The 25,292-nt window shown below is 58.5% G+C and overlaps 9 protein-coding genes across 9 annotated transcripts; 3 read left to right on the forward strand and 6 right to left on the reverse strand.

Annotated features, from left to right (window-relative positions):
• Window positions 1–1,071: 1,071 nt before the first annotated feature.
• Window positions 1,072–2,460, forward strand: WHR41_02574 (uncharacterized protein; the record flags this gene model as incomplete). The annotated part of the gene is made up of 3 exons (XM_069371180.1): window positions 1,072–1,904; window positions 1,960–2,365; window positions 2,425–2,460. 3 exons carry the CDS (start codon window positions 1,072–1,074, stop codon window positions 2,458–2,460), a joined length of 1,275 nt encoding a protein of 424 aa, XP_069231873.1.
• A 612-nt stretch (window positions 2,461–3,072) lies between these two features.
• Window positions 3,073–5,313, forward strand: WHR41_02575 (uncharacterized protein; the record flags this gene model as incomplete). Its single annotated transcript, XM_069371181.1, has 1 exon — window positions 3,073–5,313. One exon carries the CDS (start codon window positions 3,073–3,075, stop codon window positions 5,311–5,313), a length of 2,241 nt encoding a protein of 746 aa, XP_069231874.1.
• Window positions 5,314–5,561: 248 nt separating this feature from the next.
• WHR41_02576 (uncharacterized protein) lies at window positions 5,562–6,672 on the reverse strand (the record flags this gene model as incomplete). The annotated part of the gene is made up of 2 exons (XM_069371182.1): window positions 5,562–5,812; window positions 5,880–6,672. The coding sequence occupies 2 exons, from the start codon at window positions 6,670–6,672 to the stop codon at window positions 5,562–5,564; spliced, it is 1,044 nt and encodes a 347-aa protein (XP_069231875.1).
• A 501-nt stretch (window positions 6,673–7,173) lies between these two features.
• WHR41_02577 (uncharacterized protein) lies at window positions 7,174–9,234 on the reverse strand (the record flags this gene model as incomplete). Its single annotated transcript, XM_069371183.1, has 3 exons — window positions 8,372–9,234; window positions 8,234–8,315; window positions 7,174–8,174 (listed from the first exon to the last, which is right to left on the reverse strand). Exons 1-3 carry the CDS (start codon window positions 8,966–8,968, stop codon window positions 7,174–7,176), a joined length of 1,680 nt encoding a protein of 559 aa, XP_069231876.1. The 5' UTR covers window positions 8,969–9,234.
• Window positions 9,235–9,998: 764 nt separating this feature from the next.
• WHR41_02578 (uncharacterized protein) lies at window positions 9,999–11,759 on the reverse strand (the record flags this gene model as incomplete). The annotated part of the gene is made up of 1 exon (XM_069371184.1): window positions 9,999–11,759. One exon carries the CDS (start codon window positions 11,757–11,759, stop codon window positions 9,999–10,001), a length of 1,761 nt encoding a protein of 586 aa, XP_069231877.1.
• A 799-nt stretch (window positions 11,760–12,558) lies between these two features.
• WHR41_02579 (uncharacterized protein) lies at window positions 12,559–13,962 on the reverse strand. The gene is made up of 2 exons (XM_069371185.1): window positions 13,718–13,962; window positions 12,559–13,625 (listed from the first exon to the last, which is right to left on the reverse strand). Exons 1-2 carry the CDS (start codon window positions 13,724–13,726, stop codon window positions 12,882–12,884), a joined length of 753 nt encoding a protein of 250 aa, XP_069231878.1. The 5' UTR covers window positions 13,727–13,962; the 3' UTR covers window positions 12,559–12,881.
• Window positions 13,963–14,639: 677 nt separating this feature from the next.
• On the reverse strand, window positions 14,640–18,354 carry WHR41_02580 (uncharacterized protein; the record flags this gene model as incomplete). The annotated part of the gene is made up of 2 exons (XM_069371186.1): window positions 14,640–15,743; window positions 15,798–18,354. 2 exons carry the CDS (start codon window positions 18,352–18,354, stop codon window positions 15,643–15,645), a joined length of 2,658 nt encoding a protein of 885 aa, XP_069232024.1. The 3' UTR covers window positions 14,640–15,642.
• A 2,820-nt stretch (window positions 18,355–21,174) lies between these two features.
• On the reverse strand, window positions 21,175–22,500 carry WHR41_02581 (uncharacterized protein; the record flags this gene model as incomplete). The annotated part of the gene is made up of 1 exon (XM_069371187.1): window positions 21,175–22,500. One exon carries the CDS (start codon window positions 22,498–22,500, stop codon window positions 21,175–21,177), a length of 1,326 nt encoding a protein of 441 aa, XP_069232023.1.
• Window positions 22,501–23,516: 1,016 nt separating this feature from the next.
• Window positions 23,517–24,521, forward strand: WHR41_02582 (uncharacterized protein; the record flags this gene model as incomplete). The annotated part of the gene is made up of 1 exon (XM_069371188.1): window positions 23,517–24,521. One exon carries the CDS (start codon window positions 23,517–23,519, stop codon window positions 24,519–24,521), a length of 1,005 nt encoding a protein of 334 aa, XP_069232026.1.
• Between the last annotated feature and the right edge of the window lie 771 nt (window positions 24,522–25,292).

Below are 25,292 nucleotides of genomic sequence, written 5' to 3' on the forward strand. Positions count from 1 at the left end.
AAGAGACGCCAACTTCACGCTTTGATTGGCATCATGTACACTGGAAGAACGAGCGTCGTCCTATAGAGCGAACGAGGGATTGAAGGGAAGGGAAGGAAAGGACGGATGGAATCAGGAATTCAGCCGTATCATCGATACACCAAGAATGGGTTCGATCTTACGTGTCCGCAGACGGATGATTGGCTTGAAGGAAACAAGATAGCGCAATACAGATCCAGTGAGCGACTGGCGAGGAGCTCTGGCAGAGAAGCAGACGGAGAACCGACGATGCTATCATTGTACAAGCAGTTTGGTTGCATTCAGTGTTTGAGCAGTGAATCTACTATTGAAGGGGACTTTCAAGCCCCGCCGGAACTTCTTCGTCTCCATGTAATTTCTTGCTCTTGCATTTTGTCCGGACTGAATCATTCTCATGGCCTCACATCACTATGGGGTACGACTATACGACGACGACAATGACGACGACGAAGTCGTCGCGTATACATCATTTAGAACAGCTTGATCCTCCCAACGACACGGATGACCGGAAACGACAATCCGACACATCCGCGCTTCTGCATCCTACCTGCATGAACCGACCCGCAACCAGCGCTTGCATGAAACACATCCTGCAGACATAATTCACCAGTCCCTAATACAAACCGTTGAGGCCGTGCTTCCTTAATGCAAGAGGCGTCTCGAGTCAGGCTCGCCAGCCGCGCAGGGCGGGGTTCTTCATGCAGCTTGCAAGCGCTGCAGACTTCGGGGCGCCGACGGACGGCGCCTCCAGGAGCGACCGTCGTGCGAGATGTGCATGCATGCATGCATGCATGCATGTGCGCGCATCAGCAGAGCGCGAGACGCCTGGGGCTGAGAAAGGCAAAGTGAGCATGCCCTTCTTTTGGCTTCGGGACGATTTCTTCAGTGAAGGTGTTCGTGGCGGGACATGTTCCTACTCTAGTTCTATACTCACACATACATCCTCTGGATCCTCCCGCTGCAGAGCGACGGGGCCGTACAGAGTCTTGTCCTTGGCCTAGCGTTCGAGCGTCGGTTCCGTTATTCTTACCATTCGAGGCGACTTTCAAAGCAATGTCCGCATTCTGCGAAGACGACCGCCAGCTAGAACGCTACCCCAACGGCCTGATCGGCAAGCCACGCCCCAAAGGCGAACCCTTCATCCGCTGCCTGCAATGGGGCGACAAAGCCGACCTCCCCTGGGACGACCGCGACCGCACCTTCGACAGCGTCCAAGACCTCACAGCCTCGCTCTCCACCTCTCGCAGCCGGCTGCGCGTCGTCCTGCTGCCCCTCGCGCCACAGCAGCACGACGCCGACGAAGCGCAGCAGTTCCGCGCGCTGTTCAGGCACTACTCCGTCCCGTCGGCGGTGCCCGCGGAGCGCATGCGGAACGTCAGCCATGCGTTCGGGGCCTCGAGGGTGCTTGGGGAGAGCGAGGTCGAGATCGCGTGGTTTCACTTCCTGTGCCGGAATGTGTTCGTCGACGAGAGCGGGGCGATTCGCGATTTGGGGTACTTGCAGGATGACCACAAGGCGGGAGTCTGCAAGGATCCGAGCATGCTGTGGATCATGTGCGATTTCTTCCTGCACGTCGAGCCGGCGGGTTGGGGGTTGGATGGGGAGAAGGTCGTGACGCTGTTGTGTTTTGGGGCGCCGAGTGAGGTTGTAGAGCATTTTCAGAGATTGCTTGGGAATCGGGCTTGGAGCGATATCACGGAGGAGCCTTATTTGCTCTTCGAGGTGCTGTTCAACGATCTTCACGAAGTCTACGATCAAGCGGTCTGGAAACTCTCCAGGGCGGTCAACCCGGCGGAGAGGGAGGCGGTGCAACGTGCTGGGGACTTGGGCAAGTATGGCAGGGATTTCAGCGATTTCAGTTTCCGGCATCTTAACAACATCCAGAAGTACTGTCATCCCTTTACCTGCATCTCACATCGTTCACTTACATTGATCGCGCAGGAACTGCGTCTTCATGGTCGAAGCCGGCGCCGCCAGCATCGCCACCCTCGACGCCATCTCCGCCAAACTGAAGCTCAAACAAGACCTCTCGCCGTCTCCCCTGACAGCCGCCGCAGCCGACGCCATCGAATACCGCAGACGCAACTTCCACTCGACATCCCTGCGCCTGCACAGCGTGGAGCAACGCATCCTGAACGTCGTCCAGATGACCCGTACGATGGTGACGCAGGCCGACAGTGCGGTCCTGAAGGCCGACTCGCGCGCGATGAAGTTCATCGCCGCGCTCACGCTTATCTTCCTGCCGGCGACGGGCGTTGCGAGCGTGTTCGATACCCCTTTCTTCGACAACGATTTCAGCGTGTCGAGAATTAGGGTCGCCACGAACTTTTGGGTCTTTTGGGCTGTTGTTGGGCCGTTGACGCTGGGGGTTGGAGTTTTGTGCTGTGTTTGGTATTACCTGCCTAGGATACCGAGTATGCAGGTGTTATGGGTTTTGCATAAAAGTTGGGTTGATTGTGGGCTTCCAGCGGCGGAACGCATGGTGTCGGTTCCTTTTGGCAGATATAAGCGTAGGCCGAAGGAAGATGGACGAGCGAGCAATCTTGAGCTTGGGGGTAACGTCAATGGATTTCATACGAATAGTTATTGAAGTGATACCCAATTGATGCTTCATACATGACGCCAGACGACAGGTCCAGTCCACTTTCCATCAACTTTGCAATCCCATCTGTGGTTGGTTCGGTTGGCTACCTTGCCTTACATAAACGCTGCAGGGGTCCATTCTCGGGGGCTGTCACGGCCGCTTCCGAAACTTCCCCAGAGCTGCAGCTGCCCCGCCTGCTGCCTCAACCACAGCTCAAAACATCTTCTGTGGCATCACTCTGCCGTTGCCCGCTCACCTTGTCCCCGCCCGTAAGACAAGCCCCGAGTCCTCCTGCAGACCGTGCAACGTCCACCACATACCACCAACTCCTCCTCCTCTCCACCCACATCGCTCTTCACTGCGACAACTTCCACCGCCCGCGACTGATCGGCAACACATTTATGCAATCCCCAAACCGCTAGCCCCAGCTCTCGCCGAGCACACCGCCGCCGCCGCCGTCGCCGCCCAACATGCCGAACAGAGGCAAGCAGACGTACGACAACATCGTCTACGACATCTTCCTGTGGGTCTTCACCATCGTCGTCGACCTCTTCTTCCGCGAGATCCACCCCCGCTCGACATGGCGCATCCCCAGGAAGGGCCCGATCCTCTTCGTCGCGGCCCCGCACGCCAACCAGTTCGTCGACCCGCTCATCCTCATGCGCACCGTTCGGCACGATGCGCGTAGGAGGATTGCGTTCCTGGTGGCCGAGAAGAGCATGCGCAGGAAGTTTGTCGGGACCATGGCGAGCTTGGTCGGCGCCGTGCCGGTCGGGAGAGCGCTGGATTTGAAGAAGCCGGCGCAGGGTATCATCTATATCCCTGATCCTGAGGGTGATCCTACTCTGGTCCGCGGGGAGAACACCAATTTTGAGGACTCGCAGTTTATGAAGGGCGGTCTCCTCGTCCTACCTAGCTTCCAGAACACTGCCGCGAACGCTGAGATCGCCGAGATTCTGGGGCCGAACGAGATCAGGTTGAAGAAGCCATTCAAGGGAGAGGTCGCCGAGAAGCAGCTGGCTGGTTTGGACCCGAAGGCTTCCGATTCGGACCTGGCCAATGCGAACGGAGGCGAGAAGCCCAAGAAGGGCTGCAAGTTCAGCGTTGCTCCTCATGTCGACCAGCACGCTGTCTACGATGCTGTCTTCGACCGTGTGGCCGAGGGCGGTTGTATTGGTATCTTCCCGGAAGGTGGCAGCCACGACCGGACTGAGCTTCTGCCGCTAAAGGCCGGCCTGGCTATCATGGCTTTGGGATCGTTGGCTAAGAATCCGGATTGTAACGTCACGATCGTCCCCGTCGGCATGAATTACTTCAACGCCCACAAGTTCCGCTCACGCTGCGTGATCGAATTCGGCCAGCCTATCTCGATCGAGCAAGACCTTCTCGAGAAATACAAGGCAGGCGAGCGACGAGAGGCAGTGGGCCAGGTGCTTAATGAAGTACAAGATGCACTCAAGTCTGTCACATTGCAAGCACCTGATTACGACACGCTCATGCTCATCCAAGCTGTGCGCCGCCTGTACAACCCAAAGGGCAAGAAGCTGCCTTTGCCTGCTGTCGTCGAGCTACAGCGACGCTTCTTGAAGGGGTACGCCGAATACAAGGATGACCCCAGGGTCATGAAAACACGAAAGGCTGTTCTCGATTACAATACACAGCTGATGCAGCTCGGCATCCGTGATCACCAGGTTTCGTATGCCAAGTTCCCCTGGTACAGGGTCGTCGCTTTCCTGCTTTACCGCCTGGCCAAACTTCTCATTCTGAGCATTGCCGTCATTCCTGGTCTGGTCTTCTTCTCGCCTGTATTCATTGCTGGAAAGATCATCTCTATTAAGAAATCGAAAGAAGCGCTGGCTGCTTCTTCAGTCAAGATCAAGGCTAGGGATGTCGTCGCTACTTGGAAGATCATGGTTTCTCTGGCTCTCGCACCGGCGCTCAACATTATCTATACGATCATCGGCTCATACTGGACATACAAGAACCGCGTGGGTGGCCGCGTGCCGGAATATGTGCCTATGTGGTTCGTGATCTTGTTCCAGATCATTCTCTTCCCGTCTGCTTGTTTTGCCGCCCTTCGCTTTGGCGAGATCGGCATGGACATCTTCAAGTCGATTCGTCCGCTCGTGCTATCGCTGAACCCTACTTCGAGCAACACCCTTGTCAAGCTGAGGGAGCGGCGCGCCATGTTGCAAGCAGCCATCACGGATATCGTGGACGAGCTCGGTCCCGAGCTATTCCCCGATTTCGATAAGCAGCGCATCGTTCCTGATGCCAAGGCTGAAGGGCGTCCGAAGACTCCTGACTACCGCCGCCGTCCCAGCGAAAGCGGTGACAACAACGAATTCTTCTCTTTCACGCCTGCCACTCCTCCATCGCCAACCACCTCCCGCCGACCGGGCGACCACCTTCCGCGAAACGAGAGCTTCCAGAACATCGGCAGCGTCGGTTTCTTCAACTCGCGGCCCAGCACGCCTAATCGCAGCCGCAGCAGAACCAACAGCGGCGCGGACGGTTTCAAGCTCACTCGACTTACGTCCCTCACTTCGACGAAAGAATCCGAGTCGAAGAGCAACTTGGAAGAGGTTAGCAAGAACTTGCACGAAGCTCTGAGGGAGAGGAGGGGCAGGAGGCAGAGCGAGGGTAACGCTTTCGAGTTCACAAACGACGACGAGAGCGAGGAGGAAGAGGGCACGAAGAAGGATATGTGATGCGGGTTTTTTCAATTCGTCCCACCTTTCGGTAGTACGCCGGGAGTGTGGTCTTTGACATTCATTCTAGCGAGCGCGCTCTTTCTCTCTCTTTCTGGTTCCTTAATCTTTATCCCTGCTGATCATTCCGCTGTGACGGGAACCGCTGATGTAGCATTAGTTAGCGAAAAGCCAATGATACCACCCAAAAGCATCATCGTACATCAGTCCACACGAATCCATCAGATCAGGGCACCGGAATTCCCCGCTCACAACTCCTTGAACGTCGCCAGCGAACTCAGCGCTTTGCCCCCGTACTCGAACATCGTATTGCTCGCGCAGCTGCTTCCCAGCGCCGCATTGTCCGTCCACGCCGGCTCCCAGTAAAACAACCCGCTGCCGCCCGCGGCCGCCACGCTCTTCAGCCACGTGGACTGGCCCGCGGCCGAGAACGGGATGCTCTTCGCGTCGGACGGGAAGGCGTACTTCGGGCTCGGGCAGGACGTCGGCCAGTTCGTTTCTACCGGAGGCGTCAGCAATTTCCATCACCGAGGAATTGAAGGACGAAATGAAATCAAAATGCGTACCAACAACCATCACCTCCTTCCCATACTTCTTCTTCAGCCCCGCAAGACTGCTCTTCAGACTCCCCAGCGTTGCTTTCGGGTTGTAAAACGGATAGTACGACACGCCCTGCACGTCGAAATCCGCTTTCGTCAGCGGGCCCTGCTTCAGCAGCAGATCGTACCACCACTCCTGCTTCGCGAGATCCCACCCGTCGTCCAGATGCAGCATCAGCTTCGGCTTCGGACTCAGTTTACTATCTTTCACGCCCGCGGCGGCGCTGTGCAGCAGCCGCGCGAGGTTGTAGGGTCCGTTCGACGTCGACAGCTGGCCCGCGGGGAAGAGCGCGCCTGCGGTGATTTCGTTGCCGAGGCTGAGGAGGCTCACGGGGATCGAGGCGGCCGCGAAGGCGTTGGAGACGGCGAGCGTGTAGTTGTAGGTGCGCCAGGCGAGGGCGTCGATGTCGGAGGGCGAGGGCCAGCCGGCGGGGGGCGTCTGGTGCGAGGGGTCGGCCCAGGTGTCGCTGAGGTGGAGGTCGAGGTAGAGGTTTAGGTTTGCGGCGCGGGCGCGTTTGGCGAGCCGGAGGTTGTAGTCGAGGTTGTAGTTTTTTTCTGGGGGGTTGGCCCAGAGGCGCTGGCGGACGATGGTGATGCCGTTGGCGGACAGGATGGTTTCGAGGGGCGCTTTCTTGCCGTCGAGGCCGGTGAAGGTGTGGCCGGCGGCTTCTTCGACGAGGAGCGAGGACCAGTCGACGCCTTTGTGGGTTAGGGCTGCAGTTGCTGTTGTTGCGAGGGCGAGGAGGTGGTGGAGCTTCATGGTGGTGGGCGGGGTTGAGTATTGAGCGACTAATGCTCTTGCCTTTCCTGCGGCAGTTCTGAGAAAGACTTTCAGACCTTCTCATGAAGAGAGACGTTATTGACATAGAACCGAAGTAGTCGGTCCGTCGATTCCTCTTCTCGCGTGCTGTCACGAGACGTCTGGACGTTTCATCTAGACAACATCGGCTCCACGCAACGACCGGGATGTACTGCTCCGTGAAGCTTATTGAGGACTGGATTGTATTTCATTACTAGGGCTACATATATTCCAAAGTCTGTTCGTGCATTTTACCGTCCAAATCCAATCGATTAATCCATCAATAGCAAAGCTCGCTGTCGCAGCAAGACGCGTGAAGTCGAGAAGTCACAGCACTCCGCATCGAACCCCAACACTAAGCATACCATACCATACCGTCCCATACCGTACAATACCATCCCATACTCTTGAGAATACTCACATCAAATCATCAGCTCATGGCAATCATCCCCGTCACTCGGTCTACTCCCCATTACCCTCCTGCGCCGGCGGCGACCTCACCAACTTCCTCGGCTTCTTCTTCTCCACGGGCGCCTTCGCCTCCCCAGCACTACCATTAGCAGCACCCTCCGCCGCCTTCGCCGGCGTGCCCGCAGGCCTGGGAATCGGCTTCTTCTTCGCCGGCGCCGCAGGCTTCTTCGCAGCAGTCGCGCCCTGCCCCGCCTGACTTTGCGCCGTCTTCTTGGCCGGCGCGCGCTTGGGCAGCGGCTTCTTAGCCGGCGCGGAGCCGACCTGGCTCTTGTCGTCGTCGCCCATCTCGCCCGTCGCGACGGTCGACGGCGCGCGGTTGGAGTTGATCTTGCGCGGCGGCGGGCGGCGGCGCGGGACCGGCTTGCGCTTGTCCTCCGCGGACCCGTCGTCGCCCTCGCCGCCCTCGACGAGGAAGTGCGCGTCCTGGATCTTGCGCGCGTTGATGTCCGTCACGTCCTGCGGGCACGACGACATGACGATGACGACGTCGCGCTCGGCGCGCAGGCGCACGAAGTCGCCGGCTTTCGCCTTCGGGGCTTTCATGTCGAGCGCGCCGTCGGAGCTCAGCGGCACGTTCATGAAGAGGTTCAGCGGCGCGGGGACGTTGTTGATCGTGACGTCGGCGCCGACGGCTTTGGCGCCCTGCAGGCCGGCGCGCTCGTTGAGCTCTTTGAGGGCCAGCACGAGGTTCTCGGCGCACGAGCCGTGCTCCTCCCAGCGGTCGATGCCGAGCTGGCGGTAGCGGGCTGGGTCGCAAGCGGCGATCAGGGTGTCGTGGGCGCCGGTGGCGGTGGTGTCCTCGACGAGCGTGAGGAGGGGCTCGCGGAGGTTGGAGACGAAGACGTCGTCGACCTTGGGCGAGAGGTGGAGGGTGGAGGAGCGCGTATGCGTCATGCTGAGGAACTCCATGGGCGGCGCGTTGGGCGCGTTCGTGGCGTTCCACGCTTGGTAGCCGGCGTAGAGGGAGCCGGAGTAGCCGGAACCGGAGAGAGCTGCGATTCCTGTGTGAGCGAGGCGTCAGTGCCTGCGAGAGGCAGCTGCGGGGGTTTACCTTTGATACCTGCGGCGCCGACGGGCGTGGTGGAGAAGTCTTTGAGCTGCTCGACGTAGGATTTGTTCGGGTCTCGCTGGTGCTGTGAATGTGTTAGTCGTGGAGTCCAACCGTCGTGCAGTTCCGACATCGCCTTACCGAGCTCGCGAACGCAGACACCGTATCGCTTGCAGTCTTAGGGATGTAGTTGCTGTAGCCCTTGCCGCTGGGCATGTACGAGGCCCAAGTCCTCGAGTTCTTCTGCTTCTCCGTCTCATTGGCAGGCGGCTGCTCGCCTCCCTGGTTCGCGCCATTCTTGCTACTCCAGCCAATCGAAGGCACATACGAACTCCAAGTGTTCTTCTTCGGCTGCTGTCCATCCTGCTGCTGCTGTTGCTGCTCCTCTCCCTTCGCAGCCAACCCCTCCTTTGTAGCCTTCTCCGCGTCCTCCTGGCTGGGGAGATCCATGCCGCTCTTCCTGCTCTTCTTGGGCGTAGGCCTGGCCTGTGCGGGCTTCTCTACCTCCTTCGCTTGCTGCTGCTGGGGCTGCTCGTCCTTCTGCTTCTTCTCATCTTTCTGCTCCTGTCCATTCCCCTGCCTCTGCTCCTCGCCGTTCTTGATGTCCGGGTTCGGCAGCGCGAAGGCCCAGGTGTCGACGACTTGCGTGCCGGACGAGTTGACAATCTTGATCGTCTGGCCGGCGGGCACGAAAGTCGCCACGCCGTGGCGGGCGGGGACAGTCTGGAGCTCTGGCATGGTTGGAGGTGTTTTGCGACGACGATGGGAAGCCGGATGGGGATTAGGTGTCCAGCAGGTCGCGCGATGGTCGATCCGACGGGAAGCTCCTCACAGACGGAATGTACGCTCAGCTAGATCCTTTCGCTAGTAGTCGTTCAAATATAAGTCCAGAGAACAGAAATCAGAATACAGTAGGTGGGAGGGTAGGTGTAGTAGTAAAGCAGGACAAATCGAAGAGCAGCCCCCAAGAAAGCGTCTCGTCTCCCCATCCCACCCCAACCTCCCAATGCGACGCAACGACATCACCGACCTGCCAGGGCCAGGCCAGAACGCCTGTCGTCACTTGCCGTCCGCTGCAGTGCCCTGCTTGGGCGTTCGGGGCGCGCGTGTCGCCAGCTGCGTGCGTCATCGCGCATCAAGCGCGGGAAGCTCGAAAGCTTAAACAAAAAAGTAGGTAGCTGGTCCCTTCGATGGACGATCGTTGATCCCTGTCGATGGCAGTGCTGGAAGAAGCCTGCTGGGAGGGAGGGTCTAGCAATCAAGGGATTGTGCTTCGGTTCCGGGTCTGTGGAAGCCGGAAGGCGCTCGGTTATCGAATTCGACGACCACGGACTTGGGAGCAAAGTGGAGAGATCTGGTAAACGATTGTTCACTCGTTGTGATCAACGAATACTTAGTTTAGCAGCCTGTTTATCAGCTTGAAATTCGACGGTCACACCTCTGACGACGGGTGAATAGAGAGACGACATAATTGTAGAATCGCATTTGTCCATATCGCTCTTGTTATACAAAATCTGTATCATTGCACCTTCCCTCCTCGAAGTCGTATCTTCGTAGGAGCCTTAGATGTTTTCTAAAAAAGATCGTGATCGTTTTCCACCCTCTCTACCTCCACCACACCACGCCGCAGCAGCAGCCGATATCATACAACCCCAACCACCAATCTATCTCAACGCACCCACCAACCGACCACGCTCACGCGCGCCAGCCTCCACCCCTACCCCTTCTATCCCCTCGCCTCAACCTCTCGCAAGAGAATATGACCACTCTACGTAACCCACTGCGCAACCGTAACCAGCGTCGTGTACCCCATCGCGCCCACGCCCAACACCATCATAGCAACATCGAACCCCTTCTCCAGCCTCGTCTCCGCGACACCCCTATAATGCAAGAAAGCCGGGTAAATATAGACCAGCGGCACGCAAGCGAAACTGCCAATGATCGCGACGAACTTGTCCAGATCGGAAGCGCCGACGATGCTCACGACGCCGCAGGCGCACATGGCGGCCGCGCGCAGCGCGTTCTTCTGCCACTTAATGGCGGCGGAGCGCTTGCCGGTGGCCTTCTCGCCGAAGAGCGAGGTCTCGACGATGCGGATGGCGGGGAAGAGCTGGACGGGCTCGCCGGCGAGGACGGCGAGGGAGTAGAGGAACTGGACGGCGTTGACGAGCTTGCTGTCCTGGGGGAAGTTGGAGATGATCTGGATCTTGGTGAACTCGCCGAAGGTGGCGTAGCAGAGGGCGCCGATGGAGGTGAAGACGCAGGTGATGAGGAACATGATGAGGTAGAGGAGCTTGGAGAAGTGCTCGGGCTGCTTCATGCTGGACTGGATGGGGAGGATGAGGCCGATGCCCTCGAAGGTGAAGATTGCGCTGCCGATGGTGAGGGGGAAGGTGGAGGGGTTGAAGAGGACGACGCTTTCGTTCATGCCGTAGTGGGAGAGGCTGGTGATGTCGTATTGCCAGATGTAGACGACGCCGATGAGGATGAAGACGTCGGCGAGGAGGGCGGCGGGGCCGAGCTTGGAGATGTTGCGGATCAGCGCCAGGGGCACGAGGAGGATGAGCTGCAGGGCGATGAAGGAGTTGATGCCGAGCGGTAGGTGGCGGGTCTTCAACACGGCCTGGAAGAACGAGTACATGTTCTCGGCGGTGAAGATGATACCCGCGCAGACGAATCCCAGCTGCGACAGCGTGATCGACGCCAGCACGAGCGACCGGAAGCGGCTGCCGACGATGGCCTCACCGAGCTCACCATAACCGCCGCCACCACACCTCTCCCTGCACTGCAGCAGCAGCTTGAAGCAGACACAGGTGACGAGCGAGACCATGACGAGCGTGATGGACGACGCCAAGATACCACCGTTGCGGAACGCCTTGGGCAGGAACAAGATGCCGGTGCCCACGAAGGCCTTGAGCAGCGTGAAGAACGTCTTCAGCGTGCTCGCGTCGCCCTCGCGCTTCACGCGGCGCGAGCTCTTCCGCCTCCCCAGCAGCGGCCGCCTCTCGGCCGGGCCATCGCGCTCCGGCGCCCGCTCCTCGTCGTCGTCGAGAGCGGACTCGTCGTCATCGTCGTCGCGGAGATCTTCGCCTGCGAAGTCACCATAGAGCTCCAGGAACCCGATGAAGTTCTTCGTCACCGGCACCGCCGCACGACTCAGCCGCCTGCGGAAGTTCGGCTGCTCGGTGTGATGCCGCTGGACGTACTGCCTGCGGAAGCCGCCGGGCTGGAGGACCTCGTCGGCGGAGGGCTGGTTGGAGTCCAGGTGGGTCGAGTTGGGCGCGGCGAAACTCGCCGACCGTCGCGGGGCGTTGGCCTTGGCTTTGATCTTGTAGATGTCGCGGTGCATGTCGCCACCCTGCAGCAGCAGCGAGGACTCGTGGGTCTCGGTGATGCCGCTGTCGTTGTCGTCCTGGGCCGGGTCGGAGACCAGCGCCTCGGGCTCGGCGGAGTAGCCGTCTGGCAGGTGAGGTTCGACGATGGCGGCGTCGCGCCTGTTGCTCTGCAGGCTGCCGGGAGTGTCCGTCATGTTTGGTGTGTTGAGAGAAAGAGAAGTGGGGGTTCAATCAATGCAGTGTGCCAGACAGCAGGATACCCTCAATGGCAGGCTCGACTGAACACACCGACGGCGGCGTGGCTCCAGAGACGTTCCGCTCGCAGGGGCGAGTTGGATGGAGAGGCGAAAAGGTCGGTATGAGGCGACTTTCGAAGTTCGAAAGCTGTAGTGCAATGCAAGGACGCGGGCGTCGTTTAGACTTTGGACGGGTCCTGGCGCTAGCCAAGCCGTGGGCGGCCAGGCCTCGCGCTTGACGTTCTTGCTGACTGCCGTCATACCCTTGCACTGCGGCTTTCACTTCAATTTCAAGATCGCCAGGCACCTGAGAGATAAGAGGCGCGTGGCGCGAGGTGTGATAAATCACGTCAAGCTCTATGTTGATGCGACTGCACACGCATAAAAGATGAATGGCCCATCACCACGCGCCTGTGCTTCTCAAGCAGCAAGAAGCCTCTCCCGTCCCACATCGCGGCTTAAGCGCGTACATGCCACCCCGTCGGGTGAGCGGTCAATGATGGGCGCTGAAATGGCACGACTGGTCAGCACGACAAGGTACCTGCGCTACACGTGGGGAGGCTCCCGTCTCACTCAGCCATGCCGCAGTGCTGTCGACCTGCGCTGAAGTATCTCAACTGTCATGTGCGTGGGATAGGAAGAAAGTGGAGTTTGGCCCATGAGAGCTCAGGTGATTTGCGGCGACTTGGTGCAGGCCATTCGCAGCCGCCAGCAATAAGGGTGGACAGCATCACGTGCGTGGGCGTCAGATAATCAATTGCAGCAGACAAAAGCTTTTCTCCTTTTAATTGTTGTAGCTACCTCGAGTCTATCTTCTTTGACCGAAGAGACCTCTAGCGAGCAGGAGCAAAAGAAAAGGGAAAAAATATCGGAAGGGTGTAAAAGGCGTCCACGACCGACAAAAAAACTCCTGGTGCTGCGTGAACCGTGTGCTCGTCGCTCGTGTCATTCGTAAAAAAGAGAAAAAAAACCATAGAAAATCAAATAGCAACAGCCGTGTCAAAACACGACCGCGCCAGCCGAAAAGCTCTCTCTCCCTCTCTCTCACAGCATGGATTTGCGCATCCCCCCTCGTGCTAGTCAAGCGCTGCCGGCCGCCTCGACCTTCGCCAGACACTCCTGGAACTCCGACCAGTCGTACATGACGGCCGTCGCCTTGCACTCCTCCGTCAGCTTCTTAGCCATCTCGTGCATCTTCCGCTCGCCTTCCTCCTCCCTGTACACGCCTACGTAAGCGATGAGCGGGATGCCCGCGCGCATGGCAGCCGTGGCGCCGGACTTGGAGTCCTCGACGGTGACGCAGTCCTCGGGCCTGACGCCGAGCTCCCTGCAGGCGTGCAGGTAGATGGCCGGGTCGGGCTTGGAGCTGGGGGGCTTGAGCGAGGTGGCGGCGGAGTAGACGTGCTGCTCGGGGAAGAAGCGCAGCAGGTCGGTCTTGATGAGGGAGGCGACGACGCGGGGCTTCGCGGACGTCGAGACGACGGACATCGGGTAGCCCTGGGCCTTGGCCCACTCGAGCTGCGGCGTCACGCCGCTGCACTCCTCGCACTTCTCCGACAGCTTCTCGATCACCTTGCCCAGCTCGCGGTCGACGTAGTCGTCGACTTCGTCCTGGGGCATGGAGAAGCTGTGCTTCTTCTGCAGCCCGAGCAGCATGTTGCGGAAGTTGTGGCCGACGAAGTCCTCGAGGAGGGAGTCGACGTCGTAGCGCGCGTCGATCGAGTGCTTCTCGAGGACTTCGTTGGTGAGCTCGGCGCAGGCCTCGAAGGCGAGGCGCTCGGACTTGCAGAGCGTGTTGTCGCAGTCGAGGAGGACGTATTTGACCTGGCGTGCGGAAGATTGGCCCGTTAGCGTGCTTGCGTCTAGCTGGCTAACGGCTGCGGCTAGGGACGCAGCAGAGTCGGTGAGGCGCTTACCTTGCCCATGTTGACGGTTGGCGAGGGGAGTGTTTGTGTCTGTCTAGGATAGGCGGGAATTGCGTTCGGCTGGTGAGTCTTGGGTGTGGAGACTGCGAGAAGTGAAGTGTGGAGAAGCCGGTGAAGGAAAGGATGAGCGTTAAGGGAGGGAGCTCCAATATAAGGAGGCAGGGCGGGCGGCGCGCGGTTTGCTGGGGCGGGATGCAGTGCAGCAAAGGAAAGAGAGGTCTGTCTGGGAGGGGAGGGACGAGCGTCGATCGATGTGTGCGCCAGGGTGGGGGTTGGGCGCGGAGGGCGTCTGGCACCACGGCGGCAGGACGCGAAGGGAAGGGTCCAGTCGCTTCCGCCACGTGAAACGTCACTCGCAGCTCACTTGCCATGCCATGCCATGTCCCGCATCACGCGTGCGTGCGGCGGGCCACCTCACGCAGCAAACCACCCGATATCTCCCATCGCTCGAAACCGACAGCCCTCAATCCTCCGCCTCGCTTGCACCAGAGCCCACAATAGGTAGTAATCCCACGATAGACCATTCCTCCAATCCCTCGCAACGGCCTAGACGGTAACGCCCCCCGAAGCTTGACCCCATAGACTCGGGCCGACCATCCTTATGTTCTAGCCCCCAGGGCCCAACGGTACCGCTGCCAACAGCACGTCGGTGCGTGGGTTTGTTCGTTTCGATGCAACCAGCGGTGCCGCAACTGTGCGAGAGATGACTGCAATCTGCGCACCCTCCGCAGGAGGCCGGCGGTCATAGCATAGCATAGTATAGCAAACGGAGCGGAATCGCTTGTCAGAGATAGTTAGGCCAGCCGGGCCAGCACAGCACAGCACAGCACAGCACAGCACAGCACCCAACAGTCATTCACAAATATTCAAATCGAACTGAGTAACCCGTGATCAAGAAAAAAAGAAAAAAGAGCAGCGTTGAAAACTTCCATTCCATTCCTTGATTTCCACAAGGGGGGAAATCAAAAGAACACGCAGGCTGTCGTATCTAGCTAGCATAGCAATTGCATCGCATCGCTCGCTACATCGTGAGAGAGAGAGATAGAGAGAGAGAGGGAAAACCCCGCGCTTCAGCGCGCATCAATCATGTCAGTTTGATTCTGCCGTTTCAGTCATTCTCATATCCGTCCGTCCGTTTGCCGTTTCCATAGTAAAATCAAGCCCCCCAGCATAAAAACGCCCTCGATGCCATGTGTCATCATCAGTTTCAGATCAGGTCATCGACAAGGAATCTGGATGAACATGGCCGTTGTCGTCCGTTTCTCATCATTAGATGGCGGCGAACACTTGTAAAATCAAAAAAAAGCAAAAGAGAGCAAAAAACGTTTTGCCGCCGGTGCGAAGAGACGAGCGAGCCGAGCCGGAGAGTAAGTACATGCAAGAAAAGCAAAAAAGCGAAGAAGCAACGCAAACAAAAAAGCAAGAAGCGAGGAACAAGGGCTGTTGCCCGGTGCCCATTGGCGCGATAAAAGGAAGACAACCGCTCCGGACTGGAAGTTTCGTATCGTGAGCCCTTGCGGGCTTTGGGTGGTGGGCCGTTTCGCGTCAAATGTAGCGGATGTGTGAGGTCGTCGATGTTCATCTTGTTTGTGCAGAAGCCGTTAAGAGCGTTAAAGATGTGATCCGGATCACTGGCGTGTTTTGTCGTTCGTGATTTATGTTGCTGACTTCGGCTGAAGCCGTCTGAAATGGCGGCCGTCGTTCGTGCAGCTCCTCAGGCCGGTGAGGGTGGCGGCCAGGCCTTGCTGGTCGTCGGGTTCGTCTTTGACTGCGTTGGCTGGAGCAGACTTGCTGCTGGTGCCCATTTCGTGGTTTTTCGAGTCGTTGGACTCGGTACGGCTGCTTGGAAGCCCGCAGCTGTCTGTTGGCTTGCTGTCGCCGAAGTCCGTATTCAAGCTCTGTCCATCGTGTTCATACTAGTTTGCACGAATGACGAGCTTGCTGAGGAACTTTCCGCTGAGGCTGTCAAAGTCGTCGCGGTCGAACTTGGCGTTCTGGCGGTCCTTGAGGTACGTCTCTGCAGGGGGTGTTAGTAAAGTCGACGTGATATTGTCTGCCCATTGCAACTTACCATATTTGTTGACGTGACCCTTGACTTCGGTGAGTGCATCGCAGATGGCAGGGTTGGAGCCAAGCAGGTTGTGGTGCTTGCTGGTGTCCCACTCCTGAAGACCAGGCAGCTTGGTGGAGATGGCCTGGAACAGACCAACGATGACACCGACCGGAGTGGTCTCCATGTCGTCGCAGAACTTGTTGACGGCCTGCTCGTCCGGCACGCGGTAGTGGCAGTCGAACTGCATCTCTTCCCAGATGGCGAGGAGGATGGCGGCCAGCATGAAGATCGTGGGCCAGTTCTTGAGCTTGTCACCAGAGTAGACAGAGCTGTACAGAGAAGAGAGCTCCTCAAGGATGTCCTTCTGCAGCTCGCGCCACATGTCGGCGAGAGCGCACTTGACCTGGAAGTTGATCATCACAGGTGCGACGGTCTTTCCGCTGAACTTGCTGTCGGGATCGTCGATACGGCCAACGAACTGCTCCTCGTCGGAGAGACCCTCGACCATGGTGATGTGGACAGTCAGGTTGTAGGCGAGGACAAGCTTGAGTGCCTTGCGGATGGACGGAGTCTTCTCCTTCTCGTAGTAGCGGTAGGCCGTCTTGAGGATCTCAGTGATGAAAGCAGTGCCCTCGAAGTAGTCATCGACGAAGTTCTCGAAGCCTTGGTCAAGGTGGCGGTCAAGGTACTCAGACAGCAGAGTGGTGCTGACACCCTCCATGCCAGCGGAAAGCTTGGCGGTGGTGAGCTCGTACTGGTTGAGCGTCTGAGACTCGACCCAGTCGACGTCGAAGCACTTGTCTTCCCTGACGAACACCTCACGGGCGTTGATGGGAAGGTAGTGACCATAGCCGTGGGTGATGTAGAGAGTACGCTCCATGGTGCTGAAGCCCTTAATGTTATTAACGCTGAAGCCCAGGCTGACGTGTCTCTCGTAGTCGGCCTTCCAGTCCTTCATGAAGTAGCCGATGTCCTTGATGTCGAGACGAGTGCAAGGAACTTGCCACAGACGGGCGTGGCTGGGCCTGCAACCGCCACAAGGCTCTCCCTTGTCGCAAGTCTTCTTGAGGAACTTGCAGCGCAGGCAGGCACGGAGTTTGCGGATCTCATGCGCTTGCTGCCTCTGGTCGGGCCTGAGTGGACCGCGTCTTCGGCCAATCTTCTTCTCGGCACTGGAGTCCTTCCTGCTGGTAGGAGACTTCTTCACAATCGCCTTGGTAACCTTGGCGGTGCTCTCAGACGGCGACTTACGACGGCGAAGAGGAGGCGACGTCGGGCCAGACGAAGTAGGCGAAGTCGAGGACGAGCCAGCAGAAGCGTAGGACAGAGCAACAATGCCTGCAGTAGGGCTGACAGCCAGCGACGACGACGAGGTAGGCGATGATTGCGGGACGCCACGCTCCTGCGCGATGCCGAAACCTTGTGATTGCAGGTATTGGGCGTCGATGTAGTCTTGGCTGTGGAATTCGTCGTGAGGCGAGCTCAGCGGCCAGGGAGGAATCTCTTCGTAGCTGCCGGAGAGGTAAGAGGCCGAGTGGGGTCCGTCTGATGATGAGTCCGAGTTGGTCCGGATGTGAAGGTTTTGGCTCGGATTTGAGACGGTGCCACTGAATGAGTCGAGCGACTGCCTGTGGGGGTTGAAGTTGATCGCAGACCATTCGTTGTCCGAGAGTGATTGGACCTCGAGGATGGTGCCGGTGGGCGAGCTGCCGGGGACGCTCGAGTGGGCCGAGTCAGCAGCGTGCTGGTTGAGGGCGTTTTGCAGGCTCAGGCTGAACGAGTTGCCGAGATCATTCTGGTAGTCGTTCAGAGGGTAGGCGAGAGCGTTCATCGACTCCATCGGGCCGGCCATAGACATGAAGCCGTTGGCGCTGATGCCAGTCGTAGCAGCGGCGTAGTTCTCGGAAGCGGACACGGGCATGAAGTCCACGGGCGAGGCCTGCAGCTGACCAGAGAAGGCGCCGAGGTTGTAGGTGTTGAGCGGTAATGATGAAGACTCCGGGGAGTATTGTTGTTGTTGTGCCTGGTGCTGCTGTTGCTGCTGTTGTTGCGCCTGGAAGGCGGCGGCCTGCTGGAACTGAAATTGCCAGTCGGTGGGCATCAGGGTGGAGTAGTCCATGTTCAGGCCAGCCGTCTGGAGGTTGTTCACCTGCGCAGGATGAGCATGGTTGCTGCTTGGCCTGCTGGAATGGGGTTGCTGCTGCTGTTGGTGCTGCGGGATGGCGGACTGCTGAGGAAGCATCTGGCGGTGATGACTTGAGGAGGCGGCGTGGGGCAGATATTGGTGCTGGTGGTGATGCGAGTGGTGGTGCTCAGGCGTGTGCTGCTGCTGCTGCTGCTGCTGCTGATGTTGCGGATGCTGACACGAGTGCGAGTGGTGATGCGAGTGCTGTGGGTGAGACAATCCTTCGTTCTCCATCGCGGCCTCGATGCTCAGGTGGTGGTGCCAGAGCTGGGGCTGATGGGGGAAGGCGAAGGAGGGATATGACTGCGGGCGGTGATCGTCGGTAGGGTCGAGGTAGGCGGCGGTGAAGTCGAGCAGGGCGTCCTGCTGGGAGAAGTCGAGATTTTCCATGGCGCGTGGGACGAGGGGTTTGCGGGCAATATACTCGGAGGCGAGTTGGCGAGGGCGAGGCGTGCGGAGCTCTTGTCGACGGGTCAGCCGCGGTGGGCAGAGTGGCTCGAGGGGTGGTGGACGCGCTGAAGCTTGAGACACGCGGTGATCCGGTGCGAGTGGTTCTGCTGGGGGAGTTGCGCGCTCTTGCTGCTACACCGCTGCCCGGAGGACTTGGGTGAAGAGGAGCAGATGAGGCGGCGGGCAGTCGCGAGATCGGTGAGGCTGCGCTACAGCTGCAGCGCGAAAGGCGGTATGCACGCTGCCGGCCTAGTCGGCGCTAGACGATCGGCGGCACCCACTGGTCGACGCAGCACGATGCAACGTCGCGGAGGCGCGCCCGGGGGAGTGGTGAGCAGTGTCGCAGGGTTGTCGTTGTAGTGAGGAGTCTGACAGCACAGTGGAGATTGTATGCGAGCGCGTGGTTGTATTGATATTCTCAAGGTCAGCAACGCGCCGCAGACGGCAGGCGCGAGCGGTGTAAGTGAAATGAGATCTACCGTAGGTTGGTCGACGCTGGCAGGGTCGGGTGCGCGGGCGAGTGCAGGGTCTCCGGGCCTGGCGCGTCTCGTCTGGCTCGGGATGGTGGGGCAGGCGGCGCTAAGCGGGCAGCCAGCCATCCGCGCACGAAAAGGCAGGCGGCGGCCTGGAGGCGGTGAGCGCCTGCACCCGCCCTCGTGCCCACTTGCATCCACCCGCGCGCGACGCCCATTCGCCCGCCACGCCTTCACACCCGCCACAGCCCACCACTCGCGTTGGCACTCACGTTGGCACCCATCTATACACCTATACCCTCGACACGCCGCAATAGCACCTACATAAACCCCTCGCGCACCCCACCCACGGCTCCGATCCAGCCTCGCCAATGTCACGCGTCCGGCGAGCACTTGCACACTGCACACTGCACACTGCACACTACACACTGCCTAAACTCCCGCTACGGGTTATAGGCGACAGCCTTTCCAGCGATCTCCCTCGCCCAGCCGCGGCTCTGCAATAGCACGGATAATAATCCCGCCCGCCGCCGCCGCCGCCGCCGCCGCCCCGAGCCCGTCAATCTGCCGCCGCCAGCCCACGATTAGAGTCTTACTACCAGCCTGACCAGGTAGGTCTTCCCTCGCCGCGACTCGCCATTCCTCGATCGCCCGCATATGCACGAGTCGGCGTGACCAGCAGCCGCAGCCGCAGCCACGCCTGGCCGTCATCGAGACCCGCGCGCGCGCGCAAGCAGCGTCTGCCGCGCCAGCCAGCCCATCATCATCATCGTGTCTGCCTGGAAGGCCTTGCAGAATTAAGGCACGCCGGCGCAGATGGTGTCTCTGCCCAGGCCGCCTGCCCACCCCACTAGATAATCATGCTGAAGGACGAAACCGGGCAGCTCGCGCCGTCTCGGCCGTCGCGCAGACGGTAGGTGTGTAGTAATAATGGTGTGCCTGTGTGTGCGTGTGTGTGCCACGACACCCGCTTCGCCTGCTGCTGCTGTGTCCTGTGAGCATCCGCCGCGTGGCTCCAATGATCGCGCGCCGCCCGCTCGTGTGCGTGCTGTAACACCGACAACGCTGCCGCGCACGAGAAGCGCCGTCGCACTCAAAGCACCCGCCTGAAACCTGGCCGCGGAAACGCGCAGGAGCCTGCTTCTGCTGAAGAGAACCTCCTGCCGTTTTCGTCCGCCCATTATTGTCGATTGTCCCCGTACGTCGTCGGTTATGTCCGAGTCGCACGCAGCGCTCGAGCAAGGAGAGCGAGAGAGAGAGAGCGCGCGCGCACGCCTGCCTGCCGTACGACTGCCAGCCATCCGCGGAGGCGGTGTGGATTACGGCGTGCGCGGCGCGCGCGCGCTCTGTGTGTGTAGAGGCTCCGCGTCCCTTGCGTCTCGACCCGGCATGAAGAAAATCCAGCCTGAGGTAGGTAAGCAGTCCCACGGTTCGGGCGAAATGCGACCTACACCAGCTCGAGCCGGAGGGAGGAGGCTGGGAAGCAGGCAGACCGACTGACGCAAACTCCACACGGGCATTATTTCTTCGACTCGCGTACGTGCGTGTGCGTGTGCGCTGCAGACCGACCGAATGGGCGGGCGAAGCGAACGCCTAGCGAGCGCCACCGGGGGCGTTCTGTTCTGTTCTGTCGTCACGATCGAAGTTCTTGCGTGAGCGCTGCTGCCGCTTGCTGCACGACATACGGATTGCGCAAAAGCTTCGTTCGCTATTTCCAGCCGCCTTCTTCACACCGCCATGTGCTGATGGGTCGACGGGCAGTAGATCCTTGCGTCGACTGTTGAGGCCGAGCGGGGTTGGACTCGGGCAGGTGGACGGGACGATTCATGGGCTTCTGGGCTTTCAACGGATTGAGTAGGTAGGTAGGGTACCGATGGGTGATCTGTAGATCTCGTTGGGGTTGAGATGGAGATGTTCGAGGCCTGCTTCGAGTCGAGTTGAGGTGTGAAGGTCGCGATGAAGATCACGTGATATGCTGTTGTAGACGTCTCCAGTTGAAGTGTATGTCAGCATGGCCGAAGTGTTGGAAGAGTTGCTCTTTGATGAAATTTAACGTCACGAGTCTTCGAAGAAATATTCTCTTCTTGAGGTGATTAGCCTTAAAACCATTTCCATCAACGGTACTCAAATGGTGCACAATCTTCCGCACAGCATCCTAGAATATTCGTCCTTCCCATGGATCTACAACTCAATGGTGTTGCACAGCACACCTGATAAGCCCTCTATATAAATCTACAGTTCTACAAACCTCCAAATCAAAACCAACACGCTCCCTTCCCCTCCACCATCAATCCCATCGCTCCCTCAAAAATCCCCAAGCAACCCACCCCTCCCCCCTCAACCCCCTCCAAAAACTGACCGGCACCAACCACCCCCTCCACCACCCCAAACCCCTCCCCACCTCCCCAAGCAACGGCAACGTAACACAAAACCACCCCGCCAACCACCCCAAACTCACAACCCCCCTCTTCCACCCCCTCAACCCCCACCCCATCCCCCTAACCGCATCCTCAACCAACACCCCCACCCCCTGCACCCCAAAAAACCCCACCACGCACCCCCTCAGCCCCCAAACCCCCCGTCCCCCTCCCACCGGCTCCGGCTCCGGCGGCACAACCCCCGCATGCACAACCCCACTGCACGCAAACGCACTCGCAACAACCACCGCCCTCCTCCTCCAGCTCCCCCGTTCCCAGCCCGCAGCCTCCGCGAGCGCGACCCCAGGCCCCGAAACGACCCACCGCATCGTCTGGTGCCAGTAGGCGCCCCAGAAGCCCGCGAGGCCGCGCGAGAGGAGGGCCGAGGCGGGGCCGAAGTAGGGGGGCTGGGCGTGCGGGCTGAGGGGTGTGGGGAGGAGAGCGAGCGAGGGGAGGGGGAGGAGGGAGGAGATGAGGGCGTGCGATTGCAGGGCTATGAGCGTGGGGCGGAGGATCGGGGAGGGCAGGGGGAGGTGGTGGAAGGGGTGTGGAGAGGTTAGGGGGGCGGAGGGCGAGGTGAAGTAGGGGTCTGTGGTTGTGAGGGCGGAGGTGAGGTCGAGGGTTGCGTAGGCGAGGAGGGCGTGGAAGAGGGTGTGGGATAGGAAGGCGGTGCGGGTCGGGGAGGCGGGGGGACGGGGTTGGTGTTTGTCGTGGGAGGGGTGGGAGATGTGCCAGTTGGAGAGGGTGAGGGAGGTGAGGAGGTTGAGGGTCCAGGGGAGGCGGGCGCGGAGGGTGGGTGGGTAGGGGGTTGAGGTGTAGGAGTTGTTGTTGGTTGGTCCTGGAGTGGGTTTTGGATCGTGTTGTTGTTTCGTGTGCTGGACGGTGGTGTTGGAGGCTTGCGCGTTTGGCTTCAATTGAGCGAACTCCGTCCACGGGTCTTTGAAGACGAGAAGGAACAAAGCCCAGAGTAAGATGTCCATAGTCGGTACGTCAATGCTTCCCATGGCGATCCATGCGTGGATGGTGGAGCCAACGATGACCGGGACGAATATAGCGATGTTTTGCCATCTTGATAGGACGGAACGAGGTATGAGCAGCGCTATTGGTAGCAGGATTATCGGCACGAACCAGGAGAGCGATTGAGGGCCTGGAACGATGTGGCGGACGAGATAGTCATAAGTGAGGTCGATTTTCATCGGAAGCCTGATGATCGTTGCAACTGTTCGATTGAGGAAGTCGTTCGGGATTTGGGATTTACCAATTGTTCAAAAGGTCCTTAACAAGGAATGTGATTCAGGAAAAGTATCTTGTCAGGTGTCAACCACACCAAGGACGTTGCCTCCGCCTTCAACAAATCGACTGTGCCAGTCACGTGCTCGTGTTGATGACGTATTCGTTTCCTCGAGACGATCGAAGATATGAAAGAGGATATCAAAAGCGCCATTACATGAAGCTGCGCATGGAGAATGGAAGTAGCATCATGATTTACAGATGGTCTCCCTTCTCTTCACATACGCGATTAGGCGATAGATGTAAGAGATGGGCAAAAAAGCTGGCTCAATCGAAAAGCTGCCGGTTCGTGACCCCTGTTCGAGTTGCTTGGCAGGGCAGGGCATTTCACTTGCCCAAGCTCTGCCACCATCGTAACTCCTCCAGACACAGTTTCCAGAGGCCAAGCCAGCTCGCATCTGCGAATATTGACAGTACGATGTTTAACGGCTGTCTTCTGCGCTGAAGGAACCGAATCAGACTTAGGTCCGGACGACAGCGGAGCAGCTTGGTGGTGAGTTGCGCCGCGTGGCTGACAATGCTCACCACGGGAGGATCAATCTGCGCTCTTCACGGCTAGGTGAAATGCGCCTTTTTCTCCGATTCCGAAGGATTGCATGAACCAGAACTTCTCACAGGCTATGTGTCTCTATGTTGATTGGTCGGTAAGTGTCAGCCTGCTTTCTACGGAACCGGACCGCGTTCAATCCCCGTCTCCGACCTTCCATTGTTTGAGCGATACTCCAGACGTCGGAACGGAACAACAAGAGCATCAATGTCGAAGCCGCTCGAAAAATGCACTTGGACAGACAGATTGCGAACGGACTTGGGTCTCCAGGTATAAATTGCCCCTCGGTGAGGCTTGGATTTCTTCCTGTCTCATTCATCTCTCGAGCAATCTAAACAAGTATCACCCAACCCGTGTCCTACTCTACGTACAGATATGTCTTCCAAGCTTATCGTCGTTGTCGGTGCTACCGGTCTTCAGGGAGGCTCGGTCGCCCGTCACTTCGCCAAAATGAGTGGATGGAAAGTGAGAGGCATCACTCGCAACCCCGAAAAGCCCTCCAATGCCCCCCTACGCGAACTGGGCATCGACCTTATCTTCGCCGATCTCAACGATCCTGTCTCGCTGGACAAAGCCTTTCAAGGCGCGAACGTCATCTTCGCCAACACCGACTTCTGGCAGTTCCTCAACGATCCGTCTACCTACGCAGAGGCCGAGAAGCAAGGCAGATACCCGAACCAGATAGCTGAAGATCTAGAGATACAGCAAGGCAAGAACGCCGCCGATGCCGCGGCAAGGCACGCTGGTACTCTGGACCGCTTCGTCTGGTCTACGCTGAGCGACATCAAGAAATGGAGCAAAGGGGAATTCGCCTGGAACCTGCACTTCAACTCGAAAGCCGCCGTCACGGACTACATCAAGGAGTCTCATCCTGACTTAGCGGCGAAGACGAGCTACCTCCAAGTCGGAATGTACCTTCAGAACTGGAAGATGAACCCGGCTCTGAGGCCTAGGAAGGAGTCCGACGGCACGTTCACCATGGATATTCCGAAGGACATGGATCATGATATTGGTGCACCGTTGGTTGATCCTTCTCATGACACTGGGTTCTTCGTCGAAGCCCTCGTTCGTGAGCCAGCTGGCGCGAACATGATCGGGTATGCCAAATCGATGACATTCGGTGATTTGTGGCGCACGTGGGCGAAGATTCAAGGCGTCGAGCTGAAGATCCAAGATCGTGAAATCGACTTTGGCGAAATGCCGGAGTTTCTGGCTTGGGAGTTCAAGGATGGATTCAACGCTTGGAGGAAGCTTGGGTTTGCCGGAGGCGATCCGGAGGCGAAGGGATGTGAGGAGTTCGGTGTCGATATGAACAAACTAACCGATGTCGAAGGGTGGATTCGCAAGGAGGACTTCTCCAGCCTTCTCAAAGGGAAGTGACCATTGTCATGAGCGGCGATTTGGTCTGAAGGATTGTCACATGTCCCTGACATTCAGGTTTGATCAAGGTTGCCGATTGAGACGGGCCAATCGGAGTTAGGAACTATAGGAAGCAGCGTACTTGCCAATCTAAGCAATCGGCTACTTTGACCTTTCTTTGTATTTGCAGAACCCCGCAGCATGTACGAGCCGCCCTAGTTTCAAATAAATTGAGCTGTGTTGTACCGTGGCGGCACAAGATTATTACCACAACTTGCAAAGGACACCTCTATGCTAGTCTCGTTCATCGAACTTCAAGCTTGAAATCGCTTTTTTGATTACGTGTCCGAATGCCCTGACCGAGGGGCATACGATGGGTGAAGGTCGACACCTCCACGCCAATTTAGCCGGCCAAACGAACGACTAGTATGGTTCGTCTGCTTTCCAACACTCGATGTACTCTTTCTTTTATTCTGCATCGCTCACGGTACTCAGCCCTAAGCCCTAGAGACTTGCTGATGTCCGTTCCCAGAGACCGGCTAAACGGAGTGTCGACGCATCTGGATCAAAGCTTTGGCCAAGCGCAATCTGGATATGCTGCTATGCTATCTGTTTGGCTCTAGTACGACATCGAACCATGTGGCAACCCTAATAATGTCTCTCATGGCCATGGCAAGCTTTGCACAAGGCCGACGCATCAAGGTCAAGCCGTCACCTCCGGCCATGTGCTATTGCCGCATCCAACTCATTGCCTACGCCACCTCATCTCACGGCTGAATGGAGAAAATGAGG

Source organism: Cladosporium halotolerans (assembly GCF_011745625.1).
Source record: "Cladosporium halotolerans strain TM138-S3 chromosome Unknown Sca6, whole genome shotgun sequence".
Classification (NCBI taxonomy): domain Eukaryota; kingdom Fungi; phylum Ascomycota; class Dothideomycetes; order Cladosporiales; family Cladosporiaceae; genus Cladosporium; species Cladosporium halotolerans.